We start from the raw sequence: 24,451 nt of genomic DNA on the forward strand, positions 1-24,451 counted from the left end.
TGATGAGGTCACATCATGCAGAGATGCACGGGAATGTGTAAATGGCGAAAAAAAGTTATTCTGGCTGTTTGTGTTTATTTTTGTTTTGCATCTAACATGTGCGTCGACGCCGGATGGGACCGTCCGAGCGGTCTGGGTGCTCCCCGTGCCCCCTCCCGTTGATGATTTGCGGGCTTGCGTGTATGTCTCGCCCACAGGAGAGAGTGGGCCAGCCGTTGTTCCTGCTGGCGAGGGCCCTCACGCAGCATATCTCCCGGGGCCCGGTGGACCGCGTGACGGGCAAAGCCCTGTACACGCTCAGCGAGGACTGGCTGCTCTGGCAGGCGCCGGACTTCGCCCCTCTGGTAGAAACCCGCTCGGGATGAATGCCGTCAATCGCGCAAAAGTGTGGAATGACTGCAGAACATATGGAGTGCTTTGTGCCGGATGTGAAAAAGCGGACACAATGGAATTTTTGTGACACTTGTGAGGATGAGTGGATTGGGAAAGGGACCCGGATGGACTTTTGGCGCAGGTCCAAGTGTATGAGGATGAAAAGATGATGGGCAGCAGATGTGTAATGTTCCTGCTAGGTCATTAAATGGCCAAGACTTAGGAGCAAAAGTGTTTGAGAAGGCGAAACTGTCAAGTGCAAGGGCGCTTTTGAAATGGCGTGTTCGTCAGGCGCTGTACGAGATGTTGACAATCTACAGAATGTGTGTAATAGCTAATGTATGTATTGATGATTTTCATAGACATAAAGTGAGCGGGCTTTTATAGAAATTATAGAGTAAATAAAATAGGGCTGCATGTTGTGTTAAAAGCTGGCACTTTTGCCGAGAAGTGGCTGCAGTTTCTGCTTTTTTATCTGAGAGAGCGGCAGAGTTGTGTCACTTGTCTTCCTGCCGCATGGGCTAACCACAGGACGTCACATTTTGAGTGATTTGTCATCAGGCAGAAAAGTGTCGCAATCAGTGCTTTGTGAGAGTATTTGGCCCCGTTGAACATTTCAACCTTTCGTCACATTTCAGGCTTCAAACATAAAGATATCCCCAAAAAAATGTTTTTTGTCAAGAATCAACAACAAGTGGGTCACAATCATGAAGTGGAATGCAATTTATTGGATGTTTTATAGTTTGTTTTTTTTTAAACAAATAAAAACCAGAAAAGTGGGGCGTACAATATCACCCGGCCTTGAGACTTTCAGTGCAGCAGAATCACTCCAGACGTTGAGTGAGTTCAGTGAGGATCTCTGACTGATAAATCGAATCCACCTGCGTGTGTTCAAGTCTCCGCATAAATGGCCCTGCGCTGTGATTGTCTCGGTTCAGTTTGAAGTGCAGAGAGCATCAGGAAGACCAAGGAAACACACCAGGCAGGTCCGAGATACTGTTGCGGAGACGTTTAAATCTGGATTTGGATACAAAAAGATTTCCCAAGCTTGAAACATCTGAAGGAGCACTGTGCAAGCAATCATATCGAAAAGGAAAGTGTATCAGACCAGTGCAAATCTACCAAGAGTCGGCCGTCCCTCTAAACCTTCACCACGAACAAGGAGAAGAGTGATCAGAGATGCAGCCGAGAAGGCCATGATGAATGTGGATGAACTGCAGAGATGTACAGCTGAGGTGGGTCCATCGTCCTGCACTGCACAAATGTGGCCTTTAAGGAAGAGTGGCATGAAGAAAGCCATTTCTCAGAGATATCCATCAAAAGTCTGTTTGAAAGTTTGCCACAGGTCACCTGGCAGACACAGGAAAAATGTGGAAGAAGGTGCTCTGGTCACATGTAACCAAAATGGAACTTTCTGGCCACAATGCCAAATGGTATGTTTGGTGGTAAAGCAACAGAGCACGTCACCATCCCCACTGTCAAACTTGGCGGTGGCAGCCTCATGGTTCATGGAAGATGGTTCAAATTGATGGGAAGATGAATGGAGGCAAATACAGGACCATTCTGGAAGAAAACCTGTTGAAGTCTGCCAAAGTCCTGAAAGTGGGATGGAGATTTATCCTCCAACAGGACAATGATCCAAAACATAAAGCCAAATCTACAATGGAATGGGTCACAAATAAAGGTATCCAGGTGTTGGAATGGGCAAGTCAAAATCCAGACCTGAATCCAATGGAGACTCTCTGGGCAGAGCTGAAGACCGCTATGCACAAACGATCTCCATCCAACCTCACTGAACTGGAGCTGTTTTGCAAGGAAGAACGGGCAAGAATTTCCGTCTCTGGATGTGGAAAACTGATGGAGACATACCTGAAGTGACTTGCAGCTGTAATTGCAGCAAAAGGTGGCGCTACAAAGGATTAATGCAAGGGGGCCTGAAAGAGCTTATGGACCTATGTCACTGAAATATCGTAACTGGCCATATTGCCGGTCAAGCAAAGCATCGTTCAATGCTAAGTGGGTTGTAGACGACACGAAAATACGTCTCCCGGAATTGAGTCCGAAGGTTATAATAAATGAAGCTGTGTGGAAAGATGAGAGACACATGCCATAGAGGACCCATATTTAATGTGGAAGTAGATGATTTGTCTGATAAGAAATGGGACTGTTAAACCGCTTCCGCTTGTCTGGGACAACTGGATCTCCACATGTATCCGGTGAGTAAGTCATTGAGATTGACATGGAAGAGTTTGAAAGCGTAGAAAAGTCTGGATGCATACAAATACTTAGTTGCTGGATGCGTTCTTAACGGGGAGATGACTTGTGAATGTGGAAGCGTGTTTAGCTACGCGTAAACTTTGGCTGAAATCCATCGATTGATTTAAGTGAGTATTCAATACAAATACTAATGTTTAAATTAATGACCGGTAGTTTTACACAAATTGGCATCCATTAACTATGATTAGAAAGAAAAAAAAAAAGGACAAGTGAGTCGGCTCTTCAGTAGCAACGTTTCCCAAGAAGTTTATATGATAGCAAGTTCGCTCATTTGAGATCAATGGGGGGGAAGAAATAAAAAGAGAGAAAAGTAAGAGGGAGTTGTCTCTAATGTACGCAGAAGTGTGTTGCGGCCACACGTTAAACTTTGGTAAACCTCTCTAGGATATAATATTGTTTGAATTGTTTTAAAAAGCAATGTTTCTCAAATTGAGTCCAGTGCATATTTCCAAAAATAAAATCAACTGCTGGGATCGCCCCCATACATGGAAGCGTGTTGCGGCCACATGTTAACCCACATGAACCTCTCTGCGCCAGATGATTGATTTTATTTTTTGAAATAGGCATTGGACTGATTTGAGAACAATGCATATAAAGAAGCGGCGGGAAAAAAAAAAAGTCTGTCGGGGAGAGATTTCCCAACGTTTAAGATGTGGCGGCAAAATGCTTCTGTGTACGTTGGAGATGACTCCGTGTCTTTTTTGGATAATTTTTTTTTTTTTTACGCATTGTTGTCAAATGAGGCAAGTTAGCATTATAAAGACTTGTTTGGAATTAGAGATAGAGAAGAATATTTGTAAATAAGAATAAAAACTAATTCCTCCCTAAAATGAGGTGATGCCTCCACAGTCGTTAGTATTTTGGTGTAATAGCCGAAATGTGGTCTTCCAGCTGTTATTTTCTAGAATGTTTTTGAATATCTGTTCGGTCTGTTGTAACAACCAACAGTACAACAAGTCTCGGGTATTGTGAAACTTCTGCTGGGGTTCAATGTCCCCCACAGTGCGGCGCAGCTTTTTTTGACCGGCAATATGTTGCCGTGAAAATGGTGATGTCACATGCCTGAGCCCTATAGTCTTGTTGCACGGCAGAATTTTCAGGTTTAGATTAGTTAAAAAAGTGGAAAATATAAAAAAAAAAATGTCATTGCACCATTGTGCCACACTTGTTGATTTTTGACCCCCCCCCCCCCAAAAAAAGTATAATATCTTTATGTTGTTTATAAAATGTGGTGAAAAGGTTGAAAAGGTCAAGGGTGCCGAATACTTTCATTAGGCACTGGTGACAGGTAGTAATCCATGTGTGTGGTGTGTCCCCTGCGTTTGCATACGTCTACCTTATATTTATTTAGTTTCGTATTAGTGGTGTTAATAAAATAAGCATTTGTTTGTTGCATGGTTTTGTGTTATTGTAAGATTTTTTTTTTTTTTAAAGAAATCTAAAAAATTGATGATTGACTTATTTTTCAAGCCATGACACCTGTTCTTGGCCATGGCTTAGTCAGTAGAGCCAGTGGTGAGAGGGCCAAGGGTTCAAATCTACTTTTTTCAGTATATCCTCATTAAAAAAAAAAAAAAAAAAAAAAAACTTTGTGTGTTTTTAACCAACAATTTACTCTGATTGTCAACTGGAATCATTTTGTGCGTCTTCCCTCACCCAAACAAAAATGCACAGAGGCTGAAGGCATTGTTTTCGGCGGGCAGCGACGGCGAGGTGAGCGAACCACTGGAGGCGGTGGCCCTCACCTGCGACACGGCGGAGCAGGCCAAGGAGAAGGTCCTCAGCGCCTTCGAGACCAAGTTCGGCTTCCCCTACAGCAGGCCGCAAATGAGCGTTTCTATCGGTGAGGGCCAATAATCAAAATAATAATAATATCGAATGTAAAGAAGTGAAGACAGGCAGCAGGTTGAGGAATAATTAGAAAGATGGAGGCACGCACTGGAAAGGAGAGAATGAAGATTAGCTGAAGAAAAACAGAATGTATGTATGTATGTGAATGAGATGGGTGGAGGGGGAAGAGTGAGGCTCCAGGGAAAAGAGATGGCGAGGGTGGACGACTTCAAATAGTTGGGGTTAATAATCTAGAGCAGTGGTGAGTGTGGTAAGGAAGTGAAGAAACGGGTCCAAGCGGGGTGGAACAGTTGACGGAAGGTGTCTGGTGTTCTATGTCTCCGCTAAAACGAAGGGCAAAGTATATCAAACAGTGGTGAGGCCGCCAATGATGATACAGATTAGAGACGGTGGCGCTGAAGAAAGAACAGGAAGTAGAACTTGAGGTAGCAGAAATGATGTTGAGGTTCTCACTCGGAGTGAGCAGGTTGGATAGGATTAGAAATGAGTTCATTAGAGGGACGGCCAAAATTGGATGTGTTGGAGACAACGTTCGAGAGAGCAGACTCAGATGGTTTGGACAAGTCCAGAGGCGAGAGAGTGAGTATATTGGTAGAAGGGGGCTGAGGATGGAGCTGCCAGGCCAAAGAGCGAGAGGAAGACCGAAGAAAAGGTTGATGGATGTTGTGAGGGAGGACATGAGGACAGTGGGTGTTAGAGGGGAAGATGCACGAGATGGGCTAAGATGGAAAAAGATGTAACGCTGTTGTGACCCGTAATGGGACAAGCTGAAAGTAAAAGAAGAAGAAGTAAAGAAGTTGATGGGTGCGGGTGGGCAAGTGCTATGCCACCTGTGTGGCAGGCTGACGTTTTGGGAGTGGGGACGCAGATGGGTTGTTGCACAGGTAGCTGGTGCAAGGTTGGTAAAACGCACTCACACATGTCTTCCCTGGAGCAGAGTTGGAGAGGGACGGAGGCTTCGTGGCCCTGGAAGAGGTGGACGGCAGCTCTGAAGCGATCGGGGACGTGACCAGGCTCAACACGTTGGAGCACTACAAGGCGAGTGCAAGCATTTGCGCCGGAAATGTATGGATTGATTATTTTGGAGACTTGACGGCTTACTGTAGCTTTATCTTATTTTGTGTGTGAAGGTGGCAGACGGCGCTGCAATCAAGGTGACCTCCAGATCGAATCCTTCTGTGAGCCCCCAGTGTAGTTTGAAGGGTGAGTGCATGGTAGAAGTCTGCCGGAACTGATTTTTAAAAAGGATTAATAGGAAAAATCTAATCTATTTTTATTTGTTGTTACTTTTATCTTCGAGACATCATTTAGAATGTGAGGCCACAAAAGCTGACGGTTGTAATGTTTTGTTTGAGTAATTCAATGAAGTTTGATGGTAATTTTTTTTTTTCCCCCCCAGAGAACGGTGATATTTGGGATAAATATTTTCACTTGGTAAGACGCCGGTCGTCACACCAAAAGGGCGACAAGCCAATGAAGCAGGATCACCGTTCAATCCCCCTTCTAGATCGGGCCTGACGTTGACCAGGACCTGGAAAAGAATCCAGAGAGGAAGAAATTGAAGCTGAAGGAAGTGCACCTCACCAAACTCCTTTCCACCAAAGTGAGGCCACGTTTGCAGAGAAGTTGTTGCATTAGTTGCACATCAACTGCAGGAAGTCATATTTGAGGTTTTGTGTGTGTTTGTTTTTTTTTTTTTTTTTTGGTCAGGTGGCCGTGCATTCGTTTGTGGAGAACTTGTTCAGGTCCGTGTGGGGGCAGGCCAACCGCAGAGCGCCGCAGGCGGTGAAATACTTTTTCGACTTCCTGGACCGTCAAGCGGAGGAGATGAAGATCTCCGATCCGGATGTGCTGCACATTTGGAAGACTAATAGGTGCGGTAGTGACGTGATGAGTTTTTTTGGAGTTGGACGGTTTCAAAGAAAACGAATGACGCAATCCCCCCAAAAAAGTGAGGAATTGAGAGTGACTGTAAAGAGTGAGGGCTAGACGACAAGAACAAGAATGGATTCTAGGCAATAGCAGGCTAATCAAAGGTAAAAAAAAAAAAAAAAGCAAAATAAAAATTGATTAGGTGTTCATCAAGAGCGTTGTTGATGGCGTCAAGATGTGAGGTTTAGACTGTGGTTCCTCTTGTACAATTTTGATCAAGTTTTGTGATGTCATTGTGAATGTTTATGTGTTATGGGACATCATTTTTTCAGTCCATAGGACATGAAACCCCTTCCCCCAAAAGCAATGTGACAAGATTGCGGTGGGTTGTTGATTATTTTCTAATGTTGAAATATTGGGGGCACGGTGGATCAGTTGGGCTCACAGTTGTAAGGTCCTGGGTTCAATCCTGGATCCACCTGTGTGGAGTTTGCATGTTCTCCCCGTGCCTGCGTGGGTTTTCTCTGGGCACTTCGGTTTCCTCCCATGTCCCAAAAACCTGCAACATTAATAGGACACTAAATTGTCCCTAGGTGTGATTGTGAGTGTCACTGTGGTTTGTCTCCATGTGCCCTGCGACTGGGTGTTCAGGGTGACCCCCGCCTCCTGGCTGTTGATAGCTGGGATAGGATGCAGCACACCCTGTGACCCTCGTGAGGATAAGTGGCAAGGAAAATGGGTGTATGGATGTTGAAATATGAGTACAGAATTATAGTATAGTGGAATGAAATTGTTGTTGTTCATGATTAGTAGGGTGGACTAGTAGTAGTTGGATTAGTAATGGCGTCGACTGGGCGTGTCCAATGAATAGCAATGAACGGTCCCATTTCGGCAAGCGATTGCACCTGCGGTGGCCTCCAATCTGTCTATTTAGCCGGCGTCTTCGGAGAAGCGCGGCAGCAGTCCGCGAGGCGAGCTCATATGCTGCCCGGTAAAGGCCCCGTCGCACCATGACGTTCTGGTCAACGTTCTCTGAACATTTCAATCGTTCCTTTTTTCAGCGTTCTCAAATGAGGATGACACATCTGGCGTGTGATTAACGTGTGCCTAACGCACGAGAAGCGTATAACAGCGAGCAAATAAGATACCCCTAAAAAACACTCGCGTGTGCTAACGTGTCACCGGCGCGCGACGAGCGATTTGTCAACGTAAGACGAGCGTGTTGAGCGCGTGACTAAACGGGTGAATCACGACAGATTAGCGTTTTGCTGGCGTGTAATTTTTACAGTGGAACGGGAACGAAAATTTCAAACTCACTTCAGTTGTTCTCGTGAGTTTGAACAGTCAGCATCATGCCGCCTAGACGAAAAAAAGGCGGGGTGCGGACTTCAGCAACTAGCGCTGCAAGTAAGAACGCAAAGTATCGGTTTATATACACGTATGCATGGACGTTCGGGAAAAGCACCATTGACGCTCAATGGGCGTTCATTTTTACTTTAGTTACACGCTGCGTGCGCTCGGGGATTGTTCAGTGGTCGTTGACAGGTCGCCAGTGAGTCGTTCACTGCAAAGCAAACGATTAAGTAACAACCAAGTAACGCTCGAGTAACGACTGACTAACGATAGCCAAACGCGTGCGACGCTCGGCGAACGTTAGTAAAACGTTCCACGAACGTTCTGCAGCGTTTAAAATTAAACGTTGATGAACGCTGTTCTCGGTTAGAAGTTTTGCGCATGTTCAAAACTTTTTTTCCCGGACCGGCGTTTGCCGATTCCCAGCAATCATTGACGTTCACTAGCGTTCAAACGACGCTCTTCTGGCGCTATCCCGGCGACCGTGGGCGACTACCGACGTTTCTTCAAACGCTACAGAACGCTGACCAGAACGTCACGGCGTGACGGAGCCATAAGGTATCGCTCACGTTTGTCCCCTTCTCCGCAGCTTGCCTCTCCGCTTCTGGGTGAACATCCTGAAGAACCCCCAGTTCGTCTTCGACATGGCCAAGAGTCCCCACCTGGACGGGTGCTTGTCGGTCGCCGCTCAGGCGTTCATGGATTCCTTCTCCCTGAGCGACACTCAGCTGGGGAAGGTAGCGGCGTCGACGTCGACGGCCGCCGTCTTCGGTTGTGACCCGACTTTCTGACTGTCCTGGGCTTTTTTTCCCTCCTCCAAGCACGCGCCGACCAACAAGCTGCTGTACGCCAAAGACGTTCCCAAGTACAAGGAGGAAGTCAAGGAGTATTTCCGGAGCATCCGGGATCAGCCGCCCGTCAGTCGCTCGGAGTTTTACAAGTTTCTGGACGAGGAGTCGAAGGTTCGCCTTCGCACCGGCGGAAAACGGGGAAGAGCGGCCGGCACTCGACCGTGTTTGTGCTGTTTTTTGTTTCAGAAGCACGAGAACGAGTTCAACGAAGCGGCCGCCCTCAAGGAGCTGCAGAAGATGATCCTGAGATACGTCCCGCAGGTGCGCGGAACGCTACAGATTGGCGACGTTAGCGTCGGCCAAGTGTGGCGATTCACGTGAAGGGTGTTTTGTTTGTCTTCTTCTTCCACCCCCAGATCAGCGAGAAGCTTGAGCAGAGCGGCGCCCCGGCCCACTTCAGGGAGGAACTGCAGCGGCTGCAGGAGACGTCGGACGTCGTCAGGAGCTGCTCGTGGAGCTGCAACCCGCGGGGGCTTTGAAAACCGCACGCCGCCACCACCACAACGGACTTTTGATTAGATTTAGCTGACCAGTCATGTTGGTGTGAAGCTCTGTGACTTTAAGTTGAATCTGAATAAAAAAAGAAGTGAAATATTTACCTTTTGTTTGCGTTGCACGTATCTTCGGGTGAAGGGACATCTCCGGTGTCCATTTGAGACTCTGACCTCCAGCGACACGAGGTTGGATTTTAATCAATTTCCCTCTCTCAACAGTGGCTGAGAAGGAGTTGCGGGCCGTCAATGAAGTGGACCAGATCGGGAGACCTCCCACGAGGTTGTTGGGCAAATGCGAGCACTGGTTGTGAGCACAGTTGAGTGTAACTTTTGTTCTCTCTGCAGGTGAACAGGAATGCAGCTGTGGCCATTTGAGATTGCGGAGGGACCAAATGAGCAAGTGGCGGCGTGTGCTGCAGGAAGAAGAAACAGCATGACAGAGGCCGGTGTGGAAAATGTCCCTGAGCAGACGTGCACAAGTTGGCTGTAAAGGCCAACTCCGGAGTTGGCAGTCGGTTTGGACAAATTTAGCAGGTTAGATTTCTCCAAATGTGTCCTTGATTACCGTGTGCATTTCTGTTTTTACAGGTTTGGAGTTGGTGGAGTGGTGTTTTGAGAGAACCACACAAGTTGGTTGCATTAATTATTTTTATTTGTCTGCAGGTGCATTGGGACCAATGGCTGCCTCAGGATCCCACACGTCTTCATGGAAGATATGAAACCCCAATAAGGTAAGTTTGCAAAGACTGGTAGCCATCTGTGCCCTTTCCACAGATGGCGACTGAAGCCTTTTATTTTTTTGTTTTGTTTTTTCCCCTCTTTTAAAAAAATAATCCCTGCATATTTCTGTTTCCAGGTCCTGTTTTTCTTTTTTAGACCTACATACATATATATATGTATATATATATATATATATATATATATATATATATATATATATATACATAAATATGTAGATATAACATATATGTATATAAAAAGGCCCATGTATAGTCAGGCGTTTTTTTGCGAAAAAACGACCATGTATAGTCAGGCCTTTTTTTCGTAAAAAACGCCCATGTATAATCAGGCGTTTTTTTTTGCGAAAAAAACGACCATGTATACAAAGCGTTTTTTTCGCAAAAAACGCAGATGTATAGTAAAGCGTTTTTTTTTTTTTTTTTCAAAAAAACGACCATGTATAGTAAAGCGTTTTTTTGGGAAAAAACGACCATGTACAGTAAGGCGTTTTTTTGCGAAAAAACGACAATGTATTGTAAGACGTTTTTTTGCGAAAAAACGACCATGTATAATAAGGCTTTTTTTGCGAAAAATGGACCATGTATAGTCAGGCGTTTTTTTTGCGAAAAAACGACCATGTATAGTAAAGCGTTTTTTTGCGAAAAAACGACCATGCATAGTAAGGCGTTTTTTTTTTTCGCAAAAAACGACCATGTATAGTAAGGCTTTTTTTGCAAAAAAACGCCCATGTATAATAAGGCGTTTTTTTGCGAAAAAACGACCATGCATAATAAGGCATTATTTTTGCGAAAAAACGACCATGTATAGTAAGGCTTTTTTTGCAAAAAAACGACCATGTATAGTAAGGCGTTTTTTTGCGAAAAAACGACCATGTATAGTCAGGCGTTTTTTTGCGAAAAAACGACCATGTACAGTTAGGCGTTTTTTTTTCACAAAAAAACGACCATGTATAGTAAGGCGTTTTTTTTTTTCGCAAAAAACGACCATGTATAGAAAGCGTTTTTTTCGCAAAAAACGCAGATGTATAGTAAAGCGTTTTTGGGTGAAAAAACGACCATGTACAGTAAGGCGTTTTTTTGTGAAAAAACGACCATGTATTGTAAGACGTTTTTTTGCGAAAAAACGACCATGTATAATTAGGCTTTTTTTTGCGAAAAAAGGACCATGTATAGTCAGGCGTTTTTTGCGAAAAAACGACCATGTATAGTAAAGCGTTTTTTTTGCGAAAAAACGACCATGTATAGTAAGGCTTTTTTTTTGCGAAAAAACGACCATGTATAATAAGGCTTTTTTTGCGAAAAAAGGACCATGTATAGTCAGGCGTTTTTTTGCCAAAAAACGACCATATAAAGTAAAGCGTTTTTTTGCGAAAAAACGACCATGTATAGTAAGGCGTTTTTTTTTCCGAAAAAACGACCATGTATAGTAAGGCGTTTTTTTGCGAAAAAACGACGATGTATAGTAAGGCTTTTTTTGCGAAAAAACGCCCATTAATAGTAAGGCGTTTTTTTGGGAAAAAAACGACCATGTATAGTAAAGCGTTTTTTTTGCGAAAAAACGACCATGTATAGTAAGGCTTTTTTTTTGCGAAAAAACGACCATGTATAATAAGGCTTTTTTTGCGAAAAAAGGACCACGTATAGTCAGGCGTTTTTTTTGCGAAAAAACGACCATGCATAGTGAGGCGTTTTTTTGCGAAAAAACGACCACGTATGGTAAAGCGTTTCTTTGCGAAAAAACGACCACGCATAGTAAGGCGTTTTTTTTTCGCAAAAAACGACCATGTATAGTCAGGCGTTTTTTTGCGAAAAAAAAGACCATGTATAGTAAGGCATTTTTTTGCGAAAAAACGACCATGTACAGTAAGGCGTTTTTTTGCGAAAAAACGACCATGTATACTAAAGCGTTTTTTTGGGAAAAAACGACCATGTATTGTAAAACGTTTTTTTGTGAAAAAACGACCATGTATAGTAAAGCGTTTTTTTGGGAAAAAACGACCATGTACAGTAAGGCGTTTTTTTTGCAAAAAAACGACCATGTATAGTAAGGCGTTTTTTTGCGAAAAAACGACCATGTATAGTCAGGCGTTTTTTTGCGAAAAAACGACCATGTATACTAAAGCGTTTTTTTGGGAAAAAACGACCATGTATTGTAAGACGTTTTTTTGTGAAAAAACGACCATGTATAGTAAAGCGTTTTTTTGGCGAAAAAACGACCATGTATAGTAAGGCGTTTTTTTGCGAAAAAACGACCATGTATAGTAAGGCGTTTCTTTGCGAAAAAACGACCATGTATAGTAAGGCGTTTTTTTTGCGAAAAAACGACCATGTATAGTAAAGCGTTTTTTGGGGAAAAAACGACCATGTAAAGTGAAGCGTTTTTTTGCGAAAAAAGGACCACGTATAGTAAGGCGTTTTTTTGCGAAAAAACGACCATGTATAGTAAAGCGTTTTTTTTGCGAAAAAACTACCATGTATAGTAAAGCTTTTTTTTGCGAAAAAACGACCATGTAAAGTAAAGCATTTTTTTGCGAAAAAACGACCATGTATAGTAAAGCGTTTTTTTCGCAAAAAACGACGATGTATAGTAAGGCTTTTTTTGCGAAAAAACACCCATGTATAATAAGGCGTTTTTTTGCGAAAAAACGACCATGTACAGTAAGGCGTTTTTTTGCGAAAAAACGACCATGTATAGTAAGGCGTTTTTTTGCGAAAAAACGACCATGTATACTAAAGCGTTTTTTTGGGAAAAAACGACCACGTATAGTCAGGCGTTTTTTTGCGAAAAAACGACCACGCATAGTAAGGCGTTTTTTTTTTTCGCAAAAAACGACCATGTATAGTAAGGCGTTTTTTTGCGAAAAAACGACCATGTATAGTCAGGCGTTATTTTGCAAAAAAACGACCATGTATAGTAAGGCGTTTTTTTCGCAAAAAACGACGATGTATAGTAAGGCTTTTTTTGCGAAAAAACGCCCATGTATAATAAGGCGTTTTTTTGCGAAAAAACGACCATGTACAGTAAGGCTTTTTTTGCGAAAAAACGCCCATTAATAGTAAGGCGTTTTTTTGCGAAAAAAACGACCATGTATAATAAGGCTTGTTTTGCGAAAAAACACCCATGTATAATAAGGCGTTTTTTTGCGAAAAAAACGACCATGTATAGTAAAGCGTTTTTTTGCGAAAAAAGGACCACGTATAGTAAGGTGTTTTTTTGCGAAAAAACGACCATGTATAGTAAGGCGTTTTTTTGCGAAAAAATGACCATGTATAGTCAGGCGTTTTTTTGCGAAAAAACGACCATGTATGGTAAAGCGTTTTTTTGCGAAAAAAGGACCATGTATAGTAAGGCGTTTTTTTGCGAAAAAACGCCCATGTATTGTAAAGCGTTTTTTTGCGAAAAAACGACCATGTATAGTAAGGCTTTTTTTGCGAAAAAACGCCCATGTATAATAAGGCGTTTTTTTGCGAAAAAACGACCATGTACAGTAAGGTGTTTTTTTGCGAAAAAACGACCATGTATAGTAAGGCTTTTTTTGCGAAAAAACCCCATTAATAGTAAGGCGTTTTTTTGCGAAAAAAACGACCATGTATATAGGCTTTTTTGCGAAAAAACGCCCATGTATAATAAGGCGGTTTTTTTGCGAAAAAACGACCATGTATAGTAAGGCTTTTTTTGCGAAAAAACGACCATGTAAAGTAAGCGTTTTTTTTGCGAAAAAACGACCATGTATAGTAAAGGGTTTTTTTTTCGCAAAAAACGACCATGTATAGTAAGGCTTTTTTTGCGAAAAAACGCCCATGTATAATAAGGCGTTTTTTTGCGAAAAAACGACCATGTATAGTCAGGCGTCTTTTTCCGAAAAAACGACCATGTATAGTCAGGCGTTTTTTTGCGAAAAAACGACCATGCATAGTGAGGCGTTTTTTTGCGAAAAAACGACCATGTATTGTAAGACGTTTTTTTGTGAAAAAACGACCATGTATAGTAAAGCGGTTTTTTTGGGGAAAAAACGACCATGTACAGTAAGGCGTTTTTTTGGCGAAAAAACGACCACGTATGGTTAAAGCGTTTTTTTTGCGAAAAAACGACCATGCATAGTAAGTAAGGCTTTTTTTTGCGAAAAAACGACCATGTATAGTCAGAGCGTTTTTTTTTTCGAAAAAAAGACCATGTATAGTAAGGCGTTTTTTTGCGAAAAAACGACCGTGTATAGTAAGGCGTTTTTTTGCGAAAAAACGACCATGTATTGTAAGACGTTTTTTTGCGAAAAACGACCATGTATAGTAAGTTTTTTTGGAAAAAGGGCGGCGTTTTTTTGCGAAAAACGACCATGTATTGTAAGACGTTTTTTTGCGAAAAACGACCATGTATAATAAGGCGTTTTTTTTGCAAAAAACGACCATGTATGGTCAGGCGTTTTTTGCGAAAAAACGACCATGTATAGTCAGGCGTTTTTTTGCGAAAAAACGACCATGTATAGTAAGGCGTTTTTTATGCAAAAAACGACCATGTATAGTCAGCCGTTTTTTTGCGAAAAAACGACCATGTATAGTAAGCGTTTTTTTTGCGAAAAAACGACCATGTATAGTAAGGCGTTTTTTTGCAAAAAAACGACCATGTATAGTAAGGCGTTTTTTTGCGAAAAAACGACCATGTATAGTAAGGCGTTTTTTTTGCGAAAAAACGACCATGTAAAGTAAGGCGTTTTTTTGCGAAAAACGACCATGTATAGTCAGGCGTTTTTTTGCGAAAAAACGACCATGTATAGTAAGGCGTTTTTTTTGCGAAAAAACGACCATGTATAGTCAGGCGTTTTTTTCCGAAAAAACGACCATGTATAGTCAGGCGTTTTTTTGCGAAAAAACGACTATGTAGAGTAAGGCGTTTTTTATGCAAAAAACGACGATGTATAGTAAGGCTTTTTTTGCGAAAAAACGCCCATGTATAATAAGGCGTTTTTTTGCGAAAAAACGACCATGCATAGTGAGGCGTTTTTTTGCGAAAAAACGACCATGTATAGTAAGGCGTTTTTTTGCGAAAAAACGACCATGTATAGTGAAGCGTTTTTTTGCGAAAAAACGACCACGCATAGTAAGGCGTTTTTTTGCGAAAAAACGACCATGTATAGTCAGGCGTTTTTTTACGAAAAAAAAGACCATGTATAGTAAGGCGTTTTTTTGCGAAAAAACGACCGTGTACAGTAAGGCGTTTTTTGCGAAAAAAACGACCATGTATTGTAAGACGTTTTTTTGCGAAAAAACGACCATGTATAGTCAGGCGTTTTTTTGCGAAAAAACGACCATGTATTGTAAGACGTTTTTTTGCGAAAAAAACGACCATGTATAGTAAAGCGTTTTTTTGCAAAAAAACGACCATATATAGTAAGGTTTTTTGCGAAAAAACGACCATGTATAGTGAAGCGGTTTTTTTCGCAAAAAACGACCATGTATACTGAAAGCGTTTTTTGCAAAAAAACGACCATGTATGTGAGGCTTTTTTTTTTTGCGCGAAAAAACGGACCATGTATTGGCAGGCGTTTTTTTTGCGAAAAACGACCATGTATAGTAAGGCTTTTTTTTGCGAAAAAAAACGGCCATGTATAGTAAAGGGTTTTTTGCGAAAAAACGACCATGTATAGTAAAGCTTTTTTTGCGAAAAAACGACCCGATGTATTGTAAGGCTTTTTTTGCGAAAAAACGCCCATGTATAGTAAAGCGTTTTTTCGCGAAAAAAACGACCATGTATAGTAAAGCGTTTTTTGCGAAAAAACGACCACGTATAGTCAGGCGTTTTTTTGCGAAATAAACGACCATGCATAGTGAGGCGTTTTTTTGCGAAAAAACGACCATGCATAGTCAGGCGTTTTTTATGCAAAAAACGACCATGTTTTGTTAAGCGTTTTTTTGCGAAAAAATGACCATGTATAGTAAAGCGTTTTTTTGCGAAAAAACGACCATGCATAGTAAGGCGTTTTTTTCGCAAAAAACGACCATGTATAGTAAGCCGTGTTTTTGCGCAAAAAACGACCATGGATAGTAAGGCGTTTTTTTCGAAAAAAAACGACCATGTATAGTCAGACGTTTTTTGCGAAAAAAACGACCATGCATAGTCAGGCGTTTTTTTGCAAAAAAACGACCATGTATAGTAAGGCGTTTTTTTTTCGCAAAAAACGACCATGTATAGTAAGCCGTTTTTTTGCGCAAAAAACGACCATGGATAGTAAGGCGTTTTTTGCGAAAAAACGACCATGTATAGTCAGCCGTTTTTTATGCAAAAAAAGACCATGTATAGTCAGGCGTTTTTTTGCTAAAAACGACTATGTATAGTGAGGCGTTTTTTATGCAAAAAACGACCATGTATTGTAAGACGTTTTTTGCGAAAAAACGACCATGTATAGTAAAGCATTTTTTTGCGAAAAAACGACCATGTATTGTAAGGCTTTTTTTGTGAAAAAAACGCCCATGTATAGTAAGGCGTTTTTTCGCGAAAAAACGACCATGTATAGTAAAGCGTTTTTTTGCGAAAAAACGACCACGTATAGTCAGGCGTTTTTTTGCGAAATAAACGACCATGCATAGTGAGGCGTTTTTTTGCGAAAAAACGACCATGTATTGTAAGGCTTTTTTTGCGAAAAACGCCCATGTATAGTAAAGCGTTTTTTTGCGAAAAAACGACCATGTAAAGTAAAGCGTTTTTTTGCGAAAAAACGACCATGTATGGTCAGGCGTTTTTTATGCAAAAAACGACCATGTATAGTCAGGCGTTTTTTTCCGAAAAAACGACCATGTATAGTCAGGCGTTTTTTTGCGAAAAAACGACCATGTATAGTAAGGCGTTTTTCATGCAAAAAAACGACCATGTATAGTAAGGCGTTTTTTTGCGAAAAAACGCCCATGTATAATAAGGCGTTTTTTTGCGAAAAAACGACCATGCATAGTGAGGCGTTTTTTTTGCGAAAAAACGACCATGTATTGTAAGACGTTTTTTTGTGAAAAAACGACCATGTATAGTCAGGCGTTTTTTTGCGAAAAAACGACCATGCATAGTAAGGCGTTTTTTTGCGAAAAAAGGACCATGTATAGTCAGGCGTTTTTTTTGCGAAAAAACGACCATGCATAGTCAGGCGTTTTTTTGCGAAAAAACGACCATGTATTGTAAGGCGTTTTTTATGCAAAAAATGACCATGTATAGTAAGGCTTTTTTTGCAAAAAAACGACCATGTATAGTAAGGCGTTTTTTTTTCGCAAAAAACGACCATGTAAAGTAAGGCGTTTTTTTGCGAAAAAACGACCATGTATAGTCAGGCGTTTTTTTGCGAAAAAACGACCATGTATTGTAAGGCGTTTTTTATGCAAAAAATGACCATGTATAGTAAGGCTTTTTTTGCAAAAAAACGACCATGTATAGTAAGGCGTTTTTTTTTCGCAAAAAACGACCATGTAAAGTAAGGCGTTTTTTTGCGAAAAAACGTCCATGTATAATAAGGCGTTTTTTTGCGAAAAAACGACCATGCATAGTGAGGCGTTTTTTTTGCGAAAAAACGACCATGTATTGTAAGACGTTTTTTTGCGAAAAAACGACCATGTACAGTAAGGCGTTTTTTGGGAAAAAACGACCACGTATGGTTAAAGCGTTTTTTTTGCGAAAAAACGACCATGCATAGTAAGGCGTTTCTTTGCGAAAAAACGACCATGTATAGTAAGGCGTTTTTTTGCGAAAAAACGACCATGTATGGTAAAGCGTTTTTTTGGGGAAAAAACGACCATGTACAGTAAGGCGTTTTTTTGCGAAAAAACGACCACGTATGGTTAAAGCGTTTTTTTGCGAAAAAACGACCATGTATAGTCAGGCGTTTTTTTACGAAAAAAAAGACCATGTATAGTAAGGCGTTTTTTTGCGAAAAAACGACCATGTACAGTAAGGCGTTTTTTGGGAAAAAACGACCATGTATAGTCAGGCGTTTTTTTGCGAAAAAACGACCATGTATAGTCAGGCGTTTTTTTGCGAAAAAACGACCATGTATAGTGAAGCGTTTTTTTGCGAAAAAAGGACCACATATAGTAGGGGTTTTTTGCGAAAAAACGACCACGTATAGTCAGGCGTTTTTTTGCGAAAAAACGACCATGTATAGTCAGGCGTTTTTTTGCGAAAAAACGACCATGTATAGTCAGGCGTTTCTTTGCGAAAAAAGGACGATGTAAAGTAAGGCGTTTTTTTGCGAAAAAACGACCATGTATAGTCAGGCGTTTTTTTGCGAAAAAACGACCATGCATAGTCAGGCGTTTTTTTGCAAAAAAACGACCATGTATAGTCAGGCGTTTTTTTGCGAAAAAACGACTATGTATAGTGAGGCGTTTTTTATGCAAAAAACGACCATGTATTGTAAGACGTTTTTTGCGAAAAAACGACCATGTATAGTAAAGCGTTTTTTTGCGAAAAAACGACCATGTATAGTAAAGCGTTTTTTTGCGAAAAAACGACCATGTATTGTAAGGCTTTTTTTGCGAAAAAAACGACCATGTATTGTAAGGCTTTTTTTGTGAAAAAACGACCACGTATAGTCAGGCGTTTTTTTGCGAAAAAACGACCATGTAAAGTTAGGCGTTTTTTATGCAAAAAACGACCATGTATTGTAAGACGTTTTTTGCGAAAAAACGACCATGTATAGTAAAGCGTTTTTTTTTGCGAAAAAAACGACCATGTATAGTTTGGTGTTTTTTTGCGAAAAAACGACCATGTATAGTCAGGCGTTTTTGTGCGAAAAAACGACCATGTAAAGTAAAGCGTTTTTTTGTGAAAAAACGACCATGTATAGTAAAGCGTTTTTTTGCGAAAAAACGACCATGTATAGTAAGGCTTTTTTTGCGAAAAAAACGACCATGTATAGTCAGCCGTTTTTTATGCAAAAAAAGACCATGTATAGTCAGGCGTTTTTTTGCGAAAAAACGACTATGTATAGTGAGGCGTTTTTTATGCAAAAAACGACCATGTATTGTAAGACGTTTTTTGCGAAAAAACGACCATGTATAGTAAAGCGTTTTTTTTGCGAAAAAACGACCACGTATAGTCAGGCGTTTTTTTGCGAAATAAACGACCATGCATAGTGAGGCGTTTTTTTGCGAAAAAACGCCCATGTATAGTAAAGCGTTTTTTTGCGAAAAAACGACCATGTAAAGTAAGGCGTTTTTTATGCAAAAAACGACCATGTATTGTAAGACGTTTTTTGCTAAAAAACGACCATGTAAAGTAAAGCGTTTTTTTGTGGAAAAACGACCATGTATAGTAAAGCGTTTTTTTGCGAAAAAACGACCATGTATAGTAAAGCGTTTTTTTTGCGAAAAAAGACCATGTATAGTCAGGCGTTTTTGTGCGAAAAAACGACCATGCATAGTACGGCGTTTTTTTGCGAAAAAACGACCATGTAAAGTAAAGCGTTTTTTTGTGAAAAAACGACCATGTATAGTAAAGCGTTTTTTTGCGGAAAAAACGACCATGCATAGTAAGGCGTTTTTTTGCGAAAAAAGGACCATGTATAGTCAGGCGTTTTTTTTGCGAAAAAACGCCCATGTATAATAAGCGTTTTTTTGCGCAAAAAACGACCATGTATAGTAAAGCGTTTTTTGCGAAAAAACGACCATTTATAGTCAGGCGTTTTTTTGCGAAAAAACGACCATGTATAGTCAGGCGTTTTTTGCGAAAAAAGGACCATGTATAGTAAGGCTTTTTTTGCGAAAAAACGACCATGTATAGTAAAGCGTTTTTTATGCAAAAAACGACCATGTATTGTAAGACGTTTTTTGCGAAAAAACGACCATGTATAGTAAAGCGTTTTTTTCCGAAAAAACGACCATGTATTGTAAGGCGTTTTTTATGCAAAAAACGACCATGTAGAGTCAGGCGTTTTTTTGCGAAAAAAGGACCATGTGTAGTAAGGCGTTTTTTATGCAAAAAACGACCATGTATAGTAAGGCGTTTTTTTGCGAAAAAACGCCCATGTATAGTAAAGCGTTTTTTTACGAAAAAACGACCATGTATAGTCAGGCGTTTTTTTGGGTAAAAACGACCATGTATAGTAAGGCTTTTTTTGCCAAAAAACGACCATGTATAGTCAGGCGTTTTTTTGCGAAAAAAACGACCACGTATGGTTAAAGCGTTTTTTTGCGAAAAAAACGACCACGTATGGTTAAAGCGTTTTTTTGCGAAAAAACGACCACGCATAGTAAGGCGTTTTTTTGCGAAAAAACGACCATGTATAGTCAGGCGTTTTTTTACGAAAAAAAAAGACCATGTACAGTAAGGCGTTTTTTTGGGAAAAAACGACCATGTACAGTAAGGCGTTTTTTGCGAAAAAAACGACCATGTATTGTAAGACGTTTTTTTGCGAAAAAACGACCATGTATAGTCAGGCGTTTTTTTGCGAAAAAACGACCATGTATTGTAAGACGTTTTTTTGCGAAAAAAACGACCATGTATAGTAAAGCGTTTTTTTTTCGAAAAAACGACCATGTATAGTAAGGGTTTTTTTGCGAAAAAAACGACAAGGTGTATAGCTGTTTTTTTGCGAAAAAACAACCGTGTTTTTATAGTAAGGCTTTTTTTGCGAAAAAAGGACCATGTATAGTCAGGCATTTTTTTGCGAAAAAAACGACGATGTATAGTAAGGCGTTTTTCATGGAAAAAACGACCATGTATAGTTAAGCGTTTTTTTGCGAAAAAATGACCATGTATAGTCAGGCGTTTTTTTGCGAAAAAACGACCATGTATAGTCAGGCGTTTTTTTGCGAAAAAACGACCATGCATAGTCAGGCGTTTTTTTTTCGCAAAAAACGACCATGTATAGTCAGGCTTTTTTTGAAAAAACGAAAAAACGACCATGTATAGCAAGCCGTTTTTTTTCGCAAAAAACGACCATGTATAGTTAGGCGTTTTTTTGCGAAAAAACGACCATGTATAGTAAGGCGTTTTTTTGCGCAAAAAACGACCATGTATAGTAAGGCGCTTTTTTGCGCAAAAAACGACCATGTATAGTAAGGCGTTTTTTTTCACTAAAAACGACCATGTATAGTAAGATGTTTTTTTGCAAAAAACGACCATGTATAGTAAAGCGTTTTTTTGCGAAAAAACGACCATGTATAGTAAAGCGTTTTTTTGCGAAAAAACGCCCATGTATAGTAAGGCCTTTTTTGCGAAAAAAGGACCATGTATAGTAAGGCGTTTTTTATGCAAAAAAAGACCATGTATAGTCAGGCGTTTTTTTGCGAAAAAACGACCATGTATAGTAAGGCGTTTTTTCGTGAAAAAACGACCATGTATAGTAAAGTGTTTTTTTGCGAAAAAACGACCATGTATAGTAAGGCGTTTTTTTGCAAAAAAACGACCATGTATAGTAAGGCGTTTTTTCGTGCAAAAAACGACCATGTATAGTAAAGCGTTTTTTTGCGAAAAAACGACCACGTATAGTCAGGCGTTTTTTTGCGAAAAAACGACCATGTATAGTAAAGCGTTTTTTTGCGAAAAAACGACCATGTATAGTCAGGCGTTTTTTGCGAAAAAACGACCATGTATAGTAAAGCGTTTTTTTGCAAAAAAACGACCATGTATAGTAAGGCGTTTTTTTGCGTAAAAACGACCATGTATAGTAAGGCTTTTTTTTTGCGAAAAAACGACCATGTATAATAAGGCTTTTTTTGCGAAAAAAGGACCATGTATAGTCAGGCGTTTTTTTGCGGAAAAAACGACCATGCATAGTAAGGCGTTTTTTTGCGAAAAAAGGACCATGTATAGTCAGGCGTTTTTTTGCGAAAAAACGACCATGTATTGTAAGGCGTTTTTTATGCAAAAAACGACCATGTATAGTAAGGCGTTTTTTTGTGAAAAAACAACCATGTAGAGGAAAGCGTTTTTTTGTGAAAAACGACCATGTATAGTAAGGCGTTTTTTTGCGAAAAAACGCCCATGTATAATAAGGTATTTTTAATGCAAAAAACGACCATGTATAGTTAGGCTTTTTTTGCGAAAAAACGACCATGTATAGTAAAGCGTTTTTTTGCGAAAAAACGACCATGTATTGTAAGGCGTTTTTTTGCGAAAAAACGACCATGTATAGTAAAGCGTTTTTTTGCGAAAAAACGACCATGTATAGTCAGGGTTTTTTTGCGAAAAAATGACCACGTATAGTCAGGTGTTTTTTTGCGAAAAAACGACCATGCATAGTCAGGCGTTTTTTTGCGAAAAAACGACCATGCATAGTAAGGCGTTTTTTGCGAAAAAAGGACCATGTATAGTAAGGCGTTTTTTATGCAAAAAACGACCATGTATAGTAAGGCGTTTTTTTGTGAAAAAACGACCATGTATAGTAAAGCGTTTTTTTGCGAAAAAACGACCACGTATAGTCAGGCGTTTTTTTTCGAAAAAACAACCATGCATAGTGAGGCGTTTTTTTGCGAAAAAAGGACCATGTATAGTAAGGCGTTTTTTATGCAAAAAACGACCATGTATAGTCAGCCGTTTTTTTGCGAAAAAACGACCATGTATTGTAAGGCGTTTTTTATGCAAAAAACGACCATGTATAGTCAGGGGTTTTTATGCAAAAAAAGGACCATGTATAGTAAGGCGTTTTTTGCGCAAAAAAAACGACCATGTATAGTCAGGCGTTTTTTTGCGAAAAAACGACCATGCATAGTAAGGCGTTTTTTTGCGAAAAAAGCACCATTTATAGTCAGGCGTTTTTTTTGCGAAAAAACGACCATGTATAGTAAAGCGTTTTTTTGCGAAAAAACGACCATGCATAGTAAGGCGTTTTTTTGCGAAAAAACGACCATGTATAGTCAGGCATTTTTTTGCGAAAAAACGACCATGTATAGTCAGGCGTTTTTTTGCGAAAAAACGACCATGCATAGTCAGGCGTTTTTTTGCGAAAAAACGACCATGTATAGTCAGGCGTTTTTTTGCGAAAAAACGACCATGCATAGTAAGGCGTTTTTTTGCGAAAAAAAAAAAAGGACCAGTAAGGCGTTTTTTATGCAAAAAACGACCATGTATAGTCAGCCGTTTTTTTGCGAAAAAACGACCATGTATAGTCAGGCGTTTTTTTGCGAAAAAACGACCATGTATAGTCAAGTGTTTTTTTGCGAAAAAACGACCATGTATAGTCAGGTGTTTTTTTGCGAAAAAACGACCATGTATAGTCAGGCGTTTTTTTGCGAAAAAAACGACCATGTATAGTAAGGCGTTTTTTGCGAAAAAACGACCATGTATAGTAAGGCGTTTTTTTATGAAAAAACGACCATGTATAGTAAGGCGTTTTTTTGCGAAAAAACGACCATGTATAGTAAGGCTTTTTTTTGCGAAAAAAACGACCATGTATAGTAAGGCGTTTTTTTGCGGAAAAAACGACCATGTATAGTAAGGCGTTTTTTTGCGGAAAAAACGACCATGTATAGTAAGGCGTTTTTTTGCGAAAAAACGACCATGTATAGTCAGGCGTTTTTTTGCGAAAAAACGACCATGTATTGTAAGGCGTTTTTTATGCAAAAAACGACCATTATGTATAGTAAGTTTTTTTTCGTGAAAAAACGACCATGTATAGTAAAGCGTTTTTTTGCGAAAAAAAACGACCACGTATAGTCAGGCGTTTTTTGCGAAAAAACGACCATGTATAGTCAGGCGTTTTTTTCGAAAAAAAACGACCATGTATAGTAAGGCGTTTTTTTGCGAAAAAAACGACCATGTATAGTAAGGCGTTTTTATGCAAAAAACGACCATGTATAGTCAGGCGTTTTTTGCGAAAAAACGACCATGTATTGTAAGGCGTTTTTTATGCAAAAAAACGACCATGTATAGTCAGGGGTTTTTATGCAAAAAACGACCATGTATAGTAAGGCGTTTTTTTGCGAAAAAACGACCATGTATAGTCAGGCGTTTTTTTGCGAAAAAACGACCATGTATAGTAAGGCGTTTTTTTGCGAAAAAAGCACCATTTATAGTCAGGCGTTTTTTTGCGAAAAAACGACCATGTATAGTAAAGCGTTTTTTTGCGAAAAAACGACCATGCATAGTAAGGCGTTTTTTTGCGAAAAAACGACCATGTATAGTCAGGCATTTTTTTGCGAAAAAACGACCATGTATAGTAAGGCGTTTTTTGCGAAAAAACGACCATGTATAGTCAGGCGTTTTTTTGCGAAAAAACGACCATGTATAGTCAGGCGTTTTTTTGCGAAAAAACGACCATGCATAGTGAGGCGTTTTTTTGCGAAAAAACGACCATGTATAGTAAGGCGTTTTTTATGCAAAAAACGACCATGTATAGTCAGGCGTTTTTTTGCGAAAAAAACGACCATGTATACAGGGTTTTTTTGCGAAAAAAAGACCATGTATAGTCACGGTTTTTTTGCGAAAAAATGACCATGTATAGTCAGGCGTTTTTTTGCGAAAAAACGACCATGGTAGTAAGGCGTTTTTTTGCGAAAAAACGACCATGCATAGTAAGGCGTTTTTGCGAAAAAAAGGCCATGTATAGTAAGGCGTTTTTTTGCAAAAAAACGACCATGTATAGTAAGGCGTTTTTTGCGAAAAAACGACCATGTATAGTAAGGCTTTTTTTTGCGAAAAAACGACCATGTATAGTAAGGCTTTTTT

General features: G+C 40.0%; 2 protein-coding genes across 2 annotated transcripts in view; both read left to right on the forward strand.

Annotated features, from left to right (window-relative positions):
* Positions 1-24,451, forward strand: part of LOC133493903 (zinc finger protein 239-like) — a 163,754-nt gene that overhangs the window by 133,062 nt on the left and 6,241 nt on the right. The window lies entirely within an intron of this gene.
* Positions 183-9,174, forward strand: LOC133493977 (plexin-C1-like). The gene is made up of 11 exons (XM_061807992.1): positions 183-344; positions 4,324-4,492; positions 5,438-5,538; positions 5,631-5,703; positions 5,900-5,934; positions 6,008-6,103; positions 6,211-6,374; positions 8,315-8,462; positions 8,547-8,687; positions 8,763-8,837; positions 8,933-9,174. Exons 1-11 carry the CDS (start codon positions 183-185, stop codon positions 9,053-9,055), a joined length of 1,287 nt encoding a protein of 428 aa, XP_061663976.1. The 3' UTR covers positions 9,056-9,174.

Source organism: Syngnathoides biaculeatus, chromosome 20 (assembly GCF_019802595.1).
Source record: "Syngnathoides biaculeatus isolate LvHL_M chromosome 20, ASM1980259v1, whole genome shotgun sequence".
NCBI classification, from domain to species: Eukaryota; Metazoa; Chordata; class Actinopteri; order Syngnathiformes; family Syngnathidae; genus Syngnathoides; species Syngnathoides biaculeatus.

Coding starts and splice junctions, on each gene's coding strand:
- LOC133493977 (XM_061807992.1), top strand. CDS start 183: ATGTCTCGCCCACAGGAGAGAGTGGGCCAGCCGTTGTTCCTGCTGGCG. Junction 4,493..5,437: donor GCAAATGAGCGTTTCTATCG/GTGAGGGCCAAT, acceptor TCCCTGGAGCAG/AGTTGGAGAGGGACGGAGGC. Junction 6,104..6,210: donor CCAAACTCCTTTCCACCAAA/GTGAGGCCACGT, acceptor TTTTTTGGTCAG/GTGGCCGTGCATTCGTTTGT.